The sequence below is a fragment of the Oryza brachyantha genome, chromosome 7, assembly GCF_000231095.2.
Source record: "Oryza brachyantha chromosome 7, ObraRS2, whole genome shotgun sequence".
NCBI lineage: Eukaryota > Viridiplantae > Streptophyta > Magnoliopsida > Poales > Poaceae > Oryza > Oryza brachyantha.
The window spans coordinates 19,226,048-19,238,285 of NC_023169.2; the positions used below are offsets into that span (position 1 = coordinate 19,226,048).

The window sequence follows — 12,238 nt, forward strand, 5'->3', positions numbered from 1 at the left end:
AATTAATATGGTGACTAAAAAAAACAAACGATATACTTGCAAATAAAAAATAGTTTATAAACAAAAAATTTATATATGTGTTTTTAATGATCTAAAAGCCAAGTCTGCAAAATAAATGTCAATAAAAACCCAAAATGTACTCCAAATTTATAGTTCAAAATTTAAAATTTAGCTTATAAGTTTAAGTATATATAAGCGAAAATATGAGACTCTAAATCTTGTATTTTGGGTACCGGCCTTATGTGCCTTGTATTTCTGATGCTTAATTTATTATTCTTTTTAGTTTCATAATAGTGGTTTGGACAAGTATTTAATAAAACTATTAGAACTTTAAGTATAAATAATATTTAAAATATTTAAATTAATATATAAATATATTTTAATAAACTCATATATTTGTTGATTATATATTGTAATATTTTATCCGTTTTAAAATATAAATATTGGTAATATCTAAAATGATAAGTAGTAGTTTTATTGCACCTGATGGAGTATTTCGTTCTGACGGAAGTAGCCGCTTGTCAGCAAGACATTCAAATAGATGTTGTTCAATATGGATTTGCCTACAAAGATTAGCGTAAATATTTTTAGGAATTCATATGGTTCAGCAGACGCATGGGGGCTTAAAGTATTTTTTAATTAAATATATTTAAATATATATTTTTAAAAAATAGTTCATTTCAAAATGTACTATCAAAATCTGCACTATTTAATCACACCATCATGTCCGGTGTGATAATAACAACCTTACGCTACAATTTATTGGTGTCGTAGTGTTTTTGACCATGCCAATTCCATCGGCGTGGCAAAACCCTTCCCTGTCAATACTGCTGGAGTGGTAAGGTCGTGCATATTTCGGAAATAAGTTTCGGGAGGTTTATTTTTAGAAATAAATATTAAAAATATGTATTTAGTACAAAAATTTTCATCTCGTACGAATAAACTATCATAAAATAAAGGAAAATTTGCAATTTACTTTCCACGATTTCGTGCTACATGGCATCCAAGCGACCTATTGTACTAATGTTCATGTTCTATGTGGAGTTTACATGACAATAGAAAAAAAATAAAAATAAAAGAACTAAATGAGATCCACATGTCACTATAAAAAAATAGGGAAAATCGCAAGGCTACCATTATAATTTTGCTAAATTAGAAATACGTCATCATGACGTCATTGACTCATATGTGTCCTACGTGTCATTGACGTACCAGTGACATTTCTCAAACTTTACAAAATCATATCGACACGGTTACAAATTTCCCTAAAATCTGAACAAACATTTATATTTTATATTTTAGGACAAATATAGTGTTGATCTTATCAATTTTTTTATTTGATAATATTGACTTTTGGATCGATATTTTTTAATTATACAAAAGTATTGATAATTAAAGTTTTTTAAGTAATAAATTAAATCATAGCAAAACAATTAATAATTATATTACTATTTTTAAATAAGACAAAAAAAATCCAATGTAGATGTAATAGCGAAGAGCGTTAAATAAAAAGAACTGAGAGAGTTTTTGTTTTAAGAATGGTATATATGGTTGAGCAGGCGCCTTCATGGGCAGGCCCATGTGAATATCCATCATAAAATAAAATTATTATTTAAGATGGATTGGCCCAGTAAATTGGAAAGCACCACTAAAATAACGTTGTTTAAGAGGGAGATGGAGATGCAGGCGGCCGGCGAAACAGAGAATGGACCTGGATGACAAAGCCGGTGCAGTGGGTGGTGGGGAGGGGAGGGGAGGCAACGCCGGGGAAGATGACAAAGCCGGCGCCGGCCGCTTCATCACCCTACGCTACAAATGGACAAACTTACCCGCGGGCTGCGGCCGCCGGACGCCGCCTCATCGCTCCACCGATCGCCCCCTCCACCACCGCCGCATATCCGCGTATGCTGCTCCCCCTCCCCCTCCCCCTCGCCCTCGCCCCGCCTCCCCTGCTCCTCCCACTCACCACCACCCCTCGCCTCCGCCTCCGCCTCCGCCGCCCCGCTCCTCCTCCTCCTCGCGTCCTCGCCCCGCGCACCCCGGCTTCTCTGCTGCGCTCGCGGGCGTTGCTCTCCGACCGGGACCTCCACCTGCACCTGGGGATGGTGTCCGAATCGGAGGGGAGGCCGCTCCGGGTAGGCCTCGTCTGCGGCGGGCCCTCCGCCGAGAGGGGCGTCTCCCTCAACTCCGCGCGCTCCGTTCTCGATCACATTCAGGCACTAACTACACTCTGCCTGCACTATCATCTCTGTTCTGCTCCGTTCTCGTCGATGTTACTACTACTGCGCTTGGCTTGCTCAACGCTTAACTCGTCAACTCTGCAGGGGGAGGACCTGCTGGTCATCTGCTACTACATCGACTGTGGTATGAACGCGTACGCCATATCACCTGCTCAGGTGCGTGCCTTGCCTGTGTCTCCCCTCCGCTGCTGATGTATTTTCTGCTTCCATGCCCTTATTCATTTTTACTATACTAGTCAACGGACTACATAAAAACAACGCAATCTGTTTGGTGCATCCCTCCTAGTACCTTATCTCCTAATTTATGAATCTTTTGTAGACAGAACGGAAATCACTGACTATCATGTTTTACTTTTTACCGTTTCACCGCAGCTATATTCAAACACACCTTCAGATTTTGATTTCAAACTTGAAAGGTGAGATTATTCCCCCTTATTATTTGTTTTCCTTAGTAATTTTCGTCCATTTCAAAATCTTAATTTATAACTTCCACTACTTCAGTCTAGCCCAAGGATTCCAATCCCTATCTGACTTCGCGCAGCATCTTGCTGCCAATGTTGACATTGTCTTCCCGGTGATCCATGGAAAATTCGGTGAAGATGGTGGTATTCAGGTTAGTATAATCACTGAGAATGCATCATGAGGGATAGAAATTTAAGTATGCTGATACATGCTTGTGGACTCTCTTTATCTGTTTGGCTTGTCATGGAACTAGTATGTCTTACTGAACGGTTCTGAGCTTCATGAAATTACATACTGTTGTAAAATACTTTTGATGACATGATCCCACATAATGAAAGATCTAGATGCTTGCCAATGCACCCACATTTTTGCATAGCAGGTATAAATTAGTGTTTGTGACATTTGAAATGTTTGTGATGCTCTTTGGAAATATTCAGGAACTTTTGGAGAACGCAAATGTTCCATTTGTTGGAACAGCCTCTAGAAATTGCCGCGTAGCTTTTGACAAGGTATGCTATGCACTTCTTATTTCTTTTCTTAGCTTTACTGTACCGTGCCATCATCACATATTTACATAGCAAAATGCTTAACAGTCTCAAGTAGCATAACCATTGCACAATGCACTTGGAGCATATAAGTTTGAATAAAGTTACTCATGGATTAAAGAACTCACTAGATCTATTGATCTTTAAATCATCCTTCTTTGTCATCTCAGTACTTGGATGGTGGTACACATTCCAGTGCTGTCCCCTGGATTTTCTTAACTGAGCAAGTATTCATGTGTAGTTCTCACTGCAATTATATTCGAGAAAAAAAAATCTCTTTGCAATTAGTTTGCTGAATATTATATGTACTGGAATTTATTAGAATAAAATCTTCCACAAATAAGTAAAGTCAACGAAATGCACATGACAAGCAGGTTTACAGTATCACTGTGATATTTTACTAGATCCATGGAAGTGTGGTCTATGTCCATCAATGTTGAGTCCCTTTGTTAATTCATTTGATACCAACCAAATCAATTATCCAAAGGACCTAATTCATTGAATCCTGAATATGACTGCAGTATAATGCATCGCTTGAGCTCAGTGCACAAGGCTTTTTAACAGTACCAAACTTTCTTGTAGAGGTAAAGCTTCTTGGTTACTGTGTTGTTTACTCAATGCAATACTATTCATACTTCCATTAAGAGTATAGTACCTCTATTTTAGCTTTGTTACAAAGTATACAAGTTTTGATGCACACAGTATGCAGTTTAGAAGGAAAACAAGCACAATCAGTATGTTTTCTGTGTCCTTCTCATTCTGATGATTTTGTTGATTCCAGGGTATTGAGTCTTAGCAAGCACTTTCAAAAGGAAAAAAAAAGGGGGGCTTTAGCATGTCTTTCCTGGAATCTGAAAAAAAAAGGACGATATGACTAATTATAATTCATTGTGAAATATTTTCCATCCAATGATATTTTAGGAGGTACATTGTGTGGTTGTTGATTTTGGTGCTCTTCTACTGAGGCTTACCATGTGCATTACATGTGTCATTTATGTCAAAATAGAAGGACAAATTAGCTAAGTCGGAATTGGAGGGATGGTTTCAAAGCATCAATTTGAATAAAGAAAATGGGAAAGTAGTGGTAAGTGAGGATGTTTGACTTGAAAATATGTCGTTTGCTTGGTTAGCAAATAATTTGATGACCTTGTGTAGGTAAAACCTACAAGGGCTGGATCAAGTATTGGTGTAGTTGTTGCTTATGGTGTTAACGATGCAGCTGAGAAAGCCGAGGGAATAATTTCAGAGGTACTTTTCTTTCTGATATGTTTCAGGGAGTAGTTCAGGATGAAAAAAGAAACATGGATTTGATCCGAAATCACCTGGTGGCTAACAGGGAATTGATGACAAGGTTATCATAGAAGTTTTTCTTGAGGGTGGCACTGAGTTTACAGCCATTGTTGTTGATACTGGGACAGCTAATAACAGTGAGCCTGTTGTTCTCCTTCCCACAGAGGTATGTTTTACATCATCTACCATATTCTTTTTCCAGTCAACCTGAACATGTCTAATGAGAAATGATTGTCTTTTCACACCGATAAAAAAAGTTCAACTTTAGAAGTTTCTTTGGTTTTATTCAGTCGTACAGTTCTGTATCTGTAAGAATGCCACTTCCAAGACAAAAGAGATATAATATTCTGTACGAATAACTTCCACTTCCAATACAAAGGGAATGTTTCGTCACAGCAGCATCTATGGTCTTCTGTTCGTTCTTGATTCAACCCGACTTGGCAGATATTAGATTAATCTCTTGGTGATATAGAAAGACTGAAGTAGTTTCTTCTTTATCTTTTTGCAGATTGAGCTTCAATCGTCCAGTAATAGTGATATTCAGGAGGACACAATATTTAACTACCGTAGGAAGTACCTTCCAACTCGACAGGTACTGGAAATATCCTAGACAGTTACACAAGTGATTGGTGTAGACACAGGCACAAGTGTCAGCTGTTTTCTGTTGGTCTCTATGGATTTATTTTGAAAAATCTAATGAGACAAGACCTTTCTAGAATGTCCAGTGACAAGGCCTTTCCAAAAGTTCAAAAGTTGTGTTTTTCACCATTGTAGTGATCTAACACAGGAAAAATCTGTAGATAGTTTTCAAGTGTTGAATTTGATCTCTTCACAGGTTGCTTATCATACACCTCCACGATTTCCATCAGAGGTTATTGATTGCATAAGACAAGGATTGTCTCTTTTATTTCGCCGGCTTGGCATGCATGATTTCGCGAGGATAGATGGTTGGTTTTTACCTACTCCTGTTACCTCTCTACCTTCAGCTGAAAATACTGGTAAATTTGGAAATATCAAATGCGGTGCTGTACTTTTTACTGATATTAATTTGGTAAGCATCCTTAGAACAGTTTTTATTCTTAATTTTGCGCCACACCTTGCAAATTTCTAGTGTGTGACATTTGTTGTTATCTTATGTTAACAGATAAGTGGGATGGAGCAGACCAGCTTTTTATTCCAACAAGCTTCAACGGTATTACTTATAATTCTTTGCATCTTTTCCTTTTTGAACCGGCCAAGAAGGCCCACTTGCCCTCAAAAAACACAAGCACAGAGAAGAGAAAAAAAAACATGGCACCATTCCAAACAAACATGCCAGAACACTCTTTGCGTTCTGAACATCATAATTAAGCAATTTCCATTTCTGAAAAAAAATCTAATTAAAAAAGGACGCAGGATTTTCCCTGCTATATGTTTGCCTATCTTCTGAATGGTGAGTTGGTTACTATGCAATACCATGAGGATGTTCATATTTTTGCTAATATTCCACAGCATAGACACTAGTACTACAGCTTTTCAATAGCCATTATTGCAAGTAAGTGTTGTAGAAATATATGTTGCATATGAACTATTTAATCAGTTACTAAATTCATGAAAGAATTAACGTTTTCAGGTTGGATTCTCTCACTCTCGGATCCTTCGTACAGTTGTTCAGCATGCTTGCTCGCGATTTCCATCTCTTGTACCATGCAGCAATGCATGGACTGCTTTGTCCAGAAAAATACAATCACCAAAACAAGCAGAAGCAATACAAAAAGGTACATCCAAAAAAAAGGTTTTTGTGATCTTTGGTGGAGACACTTCTGAGCGGCAAGTCTCTCTTATGAGTGGCACAAATGTCTGGCTTAATTTGCAAGGTTTCGATGATGTAAGATTTCTACCTTTTACATTAAATATTTAAATCCTTGTTATTGTTAAAAAAGTTATCCCTAATCATCAGTATCTCTCGCTTTAATGTTTTGGTTTATTTCTCTATCATTACCTTGGACATTATGACATCCCATGATTTGTATGTTCCTTATCCATGCAACTGGCTTAAATGCTTAATGCAATTTCCTCTTTGCGTTCAGCTTGATGTGATACCTTGTTTGCTTACGCCTGGAGATGAGTACTCTTCTCACGATCAAAATATCAATGAAAATTCACGTGATGTGTGGATATTGCCGTAAGTGATGTTCCTTCTCATAAATATTTTTTGTAGTACATCATCACAATCGTTCATTTGAGAAAAATGATTAGCTTGGTATTTGGTAGTTTCAGAAAACTGTCTTGTCGCCTTCCAACAACCTGTCGATTGTCAAATCTGAAGATTTAAAATGAGTTGGACAGAAGATCATCATTTGTAAAGCATAAAACCCCAACTTTACTTCGTGTTGTTTGCTATTACCTTCATCTTAACTGGCCAACCTGCTTTTTATTTTTGGTTTGTTTTGACATTTAGAATGTCCTACAAATGACATGATATTTCAAGTTTTGAAATATCAGTGTTTAGTGATCCAAAGAAATCAACATGGTGGATATCAATTTTGTGGTTTTCAACAGAATATGCGCTTGTATTGCATCAACTTGAAACTTCCTATCAGTGTTACTTTAGTGCTGCATCTGTATATATAGCAAACCAGATAACAATCCCAGATCCTAACATCTGATGCTCCAATTAGAAATATCATTTGGACACAGAAGTAAAAATATTTACCTATAGTATCGTCTTTAAATGTAAAAATAAGAACATGCTCCACTAGATGCTCATTCCAGATCTTATCCAACTGTTCTTTATTTGTTTCTTTTTTTGGGAGTAGTTTTTTTATTCTTATATTCCACCCTATAAATCAGAATTTACATCTGACTTGTATATGTTAGCTTAATTGTAGATTAAATGTTGACATTTTAAGACCAAGGATGGACTTAATCTAAGAACATGGGCTATGCTTTCTCCTTTTCCTTTGTAGTTTCTATAGTTCAACCAGTCATAGCTACTCATTGTGTGGCAGATATTCATTAGTACTACGACATACCACTGAAGAAGTTCATGCTGCATGTATTGAGGCAATTGAACCAGAACGGATGGAAGTGACATCCCGTTTACGTGACCAAGTAATGAACGAACTTGGACAGGCATTAAGCAAACATGATTGGTTTGTGGGCTTTGACATTGCCAATAAACAACCTATCAAATACTCTCTGCAACAATGGATCAATCATGTTAAGGAAGCTAAAGCTGTAGTGTTTATAGCAGGTATTTTTTTTCAAACTTACGTAGTTCAACTGCTAGGCAAGATGATATTAATCTTCCCATATACCCATGCATTTATGATGGTAGATAACTACATATACATGATCTAACTACTGTTAATTCAATGTGCCACTGAAATACCTTATTCAACTAGCCCTCTTTCATAATTAAACCTATCACAACTGGTAATAGCACAGAATGAAATGACAGATGGAGAGACCTACACCATTTCACTGGAATGTGGCATTCATGATACTTCCATCACTTATTGTTTCTCTTGTATGCCATGTCCAATATATTGCCTTCAGTGCATGGTGGTATTGGAGAGGATGGTACCATTCAATCACTGTTGGAATCTGCAGGAGTTCCTTACACAGGTTCTTTTGCAACCTGTACTGTATTTATATGTTTCCCGACTTTTGGATTATGTACTACGATGGTATCAAAGTTCTTTCTTATACAGGACCTGGACCAATAGCATCTAGGACATGCATGGACAAAGTTGCGACTTCACTTGCTGTTAGCCATGTATGAACCTTTAAGTTTAAGATCTTGTGTTTAGGGACTGCCATGACTATTTAAATTGTAATATTTCAGTGATACAGTATGCTGGCATTTGATAATGTTAATACAATGCAAGTAAATTCAAACTAGGTTATGAGCCATTTTCTGACAGCGCAATGGTTGTTTGTTGAATAATGAGTCTTCCCTTTTCCTTTCTATTACCAATGTAGCTGGCTAGCTATGGAGTTCACACCATACCAAAGGATGTAAGGGCAACAAAAGAGATACTTAAGTCATCTCTCGCTGATATCTGGAATGAACTGAAAGCGAAACTACGAACTGAAACAGTTTGTGTGAAACCTGCTCGTGATGGATGCTCAACTGGTGTGGCAAGATTGTGGTGAGCATTTAATTAGTCCTTTGTGTATTACTATAATACTATATCTGGTTCTGTGTTCCACATTCATGTATCATTATGAAAACCAATTGTTTATAGTTGTCCGAAGGACTTGGAGGTCTATGCAAATGCGTTGGGGAAAAAACTTCATCGCTTGCCTGCCAACTGTTTATCTAGGGTATGAACAACTAAATTTTATTACTTATTAACCGCCTTTGTGTCCATTGCGAAGATATGTTTTTTGACATTACACTTTACTTCTTAGGCACATGGTGTCATTGAGATGCCAGTCCCTCCTCCAGAGTCATTGATATTTGAACCATTTATTGAAACCGATGAAATTATCATTTCAAACAAATCAGTGGATGATAGTACCCGACATCTGGTGTGGAAGGGGGAAAATGAATGGCTTGAAGTGACTGTTGGTGTAGTTGGCAAACGTGGAGAAATGCATTCATTAAATCCAAGTATCACGGTCAAAGAAAGTGGTGACATTTTATCTCTTGAGGAGAAATTTCAAGGTAACTAACACTATCTAGTCTATGATCTGTACAAGGAGTTACTGCTGTGTGTGTTCAACTTATATATTGTGTTCCCATTAAACTTAAACCGGACTGGGAAAGATGCAGTTGAGCATTAATCTTGTGATGAAACTAAATCCATATGAAGACCTAGCCGATGGGATTCTCCAAAATTTTCAGAAAAATTTTCCCTATTCGCAGCTCCCCTTGTCAGAGGAAACAAAGCAATCTCTTTTCTCCACCGTATGATGTACTTTCCTTGATGCATATCTAATTTACCATTTCCAGGTGGAACTGGCATTAACTTGACACCACCTCCTTCGACAATTATGAGGTCTGATGCTTGTCTTGAAATTCCTATTGTCCTGAATCTTGACCGTCTTTCCTCTGTTCCTTGTCATTTGATTTGCTGCCAACACAGGTCTCATCATTTTGAGTTGTTTCCTTTTTTGGTATCCGTAGTGAGGATGCACTGCAGAAGTGCAAAAGGAGTATCGAAGTCCTGGCAAACACCATTGGATTAGAAGGCTTTTCAAGAATAGACGCATTTGTTAATGTTCGAACTGGGGAGGTAATCTCTGTCGCACACTCATTGACTAACCGAAGAGCAGACTCATTTTGATAACTAATTACTGTTCTTACCTTTGACCCTGAAGGTACTGCTGATAGAGGTAAACACTGTGCCTGGGATGACTCCATCCACTGTACTGATTCATCAGGTAATTAATTAAGGCTGGCAGCAGCACATCACTCGCTATTAATCGGATACTCATGTTTGGCAAACAACGCAATCTCTGCAGGCACTGACGGAGGAACCACCCATCTATCCCCACAAGTTTTTCCGGACTCTTCTGGATCTGGCGTTTGCAAGGGCGAACTAGCTAATCAGCTAGCTTCCAGGAGCTGATTGATACCTTTTCATTTCAGTGCAAATAAGGTGCTCTACCATGTATCTATCTGTATTGTAGTATGCAACTGCTGTGATGTGATCAGTACTGTATCGACGTTGAAGAATTAACGTGCTTATCTGTATTATTACTAGTAGCGGTATGCATGGGTGTTGCTTTCGATCATCAGGTTATGCATAACCACTCGATAAAAGTCGCTCACGGAGATGCAATGATTAGTACGTTACTGCTGCATTATTGGCGCTGCCACGGCATCATGCATTGCCATCGAAAACAAGCCCATATGATTAGAGGTTGTTGGTGAGCCTGTGAACCGAGTACAATGATTAATTAGTAGAAGCAGACACCGAGAAATGCATGAACAGAGACAGAAGAGAGCGTGTTGGTAACGAGAGCAAGTAAGTTGGCTTGGCTGTTAATCTATCTATTGCTCTCTCTGACCACACGCGTGTATGCAGCCTGTCTATAGTATCATATCTCGTGTTTTGGTAGAGAACCGATTGTGCCGAGGCGACAACAAATTAAAGGGGCGGTTGTTTGGCCAAACGGCATATTAGCAAACAAAAATATTTTATGAAAACTTTTATATTGTATTTTTAGTGATCTTAAAGCTAAAATTGGAAAATAAATTTTAGTGAAAAACCACAAAATTTAACTCTAAATTTAAGGCTGAAAAATCAAAATTTGATTTATAAATATAAGTAGAAATGAAAAGACAGAGGTGTTAAGTTGGTCCAAATCCGATACGTCTAGTATCTATGATTAATCTTGTGAATCCTGATCAGGTGATGCCAGGTCAGATACATATGGTACCCAAACCCAACCATCCAGATACTTTTGGATATGCATAATGCAGATGCAGTGGCGATCGATGGATATTTTCAGCTGGTAGCTTCCAGGAAGCTATTGCAGATGCAAGTGAGGTCCATGAACAGAGCATAGGAGGACTTGAGAGTTAGATGGAACAAGCCATTCGTACTACATCAGCAGCAGCAGTAGCAGGACACTGAATTGATGTTAGCGCTGGATTATGATGGAACTTATGGATTGGTCGGCAAATTAAGCATATGCAGGACCAAATGGCCCCTCCCCCAAGTAACAAGCTGAAATCAATAATGCAAGGCACCACCTGCTTCTGTAAGATCAGCAGTTTGTACAGCAAGATTTGTGATCTGAGGCGATTGAGTACAATTGCAGCAAGAGTAACCAGGGCACCCATCTTCCTGATGTGTGTTTAAACCGATTTAGTACATACTCTACAGATACTTAGAATATGTTTCCCGAATGTGCTATGTAATTGAGTCGGTATCTAAAACACTACGTAATTGAGTACAACCATAGCAAGACTGATAGCTAGCTAGATTTGTGATTCAAGAACAAAATCAAGTGCGTGCTACTACAGAGTACATGCTCCGGATATACTCTGTACATGTTTTTGCCAATTTTTCTTTAATTGACCGCCCATTCGTAAAATGTTATGGTCCAATATTTTTTCAATAGAATGAGTTAATTCTCTTCTTTTCAATGGGGAAAAAAAGTAGGAACGCCGTGTCTCTTTTTTAGAGGTTTTCCTCAGAAAAGAAACTACACAATACATGCTCCGGATGATGAGTCAGCAACCGAACCGACACCACGTATACATATATATCCATCCTTATTACTGGATCCATCGCATATTGTGCTGTTAATTGATTCTTACGCCCTTTTTTTTCTTTTGCTTATTTATAAGCTAAAAATTGATCTTTTAGTATAAAATTTAGAGTTGATTTTAATTTTTTTTATCATAACTTATTTTTTATATTAACTTTTAAATTAATAAAAATATACTACATACAAGTCTTATTCACGAATTATTTTAGAGTTCGCACGGTCTCCGTCTCCATCTCCATGTCGGCTTCCTCTCTTCCGCTATAAATATGAAAACCAAGGAGGGTCTCTCGCACCCTCCGGCGGCCATCTCGTTGTTTTGTGTTGAAGAAAGAAAGAAAGAAGAAGCCGTCGACCTCGAGATCGCAGGCAGGAGCTGGCGTCTCGACAGGATCAGCAGCCGGAGCTGCAGCAGGAGCAGCAGCAGCAAGAAGAAGAAGAGTCGAGCTGTGAGGTTGAGCTGCAGGAGACGGTGCAGCAGCGCAACCGGTG

The 12,238-nt window shown here is 38.1% G+C and overlaps 1 protein-coding gene across 1 annotated transcript; it reads left to right on the plus strand.

The window, feature by feature from the left end:
* Window positions 1-1,999: 1,999 nt before the first annotated feature.
* Window positions 2,000-10,333, plus strand: LOC102717361. Its single transcript, XM_006658931.3, has 24 exons — window positions 2,000-2,216; window positions 2,325-2,396; window positions 2,613-2,656; window positions 2,742-2,853; window positions 3,140-3,211; window positions 3,769-3,831; window positions 4,254-4,331; window positions 4,403-4,495; window positions 4,584-4,703; window positions 5,046-5,129; window positions 5,373-5,588; window positions 5,682-5,729; window positions 6,150-6,404; window positions 6,607-6,701; window positions 7,528-7,772; window positions 8,078-8,146; window positions 8,233-8,297; window positions 8,504-8,673; window positions 8,770-8,848; window positions 8,936-9,191; window positions 9,480-9,525; window positions 9,654-9,762; window positions 9,848-9,910; window positions 9,992-10,333. The coding sequence occupies exons 1-24, from the start codon at window positions 2,103-2,105 to the stop codon at window positions 10,070-10,072; spliced, it is 2,649 nt and encodes an 882-aa protein (XP_006658994.1). The 5' UTR covers window positions 2,000-2,102; the 3' UTR covers window positions 10,073-10,333.
* The last annotated feature ends 1,905 nt before the right edge of the window (window positions 10,334-12,238 follow it).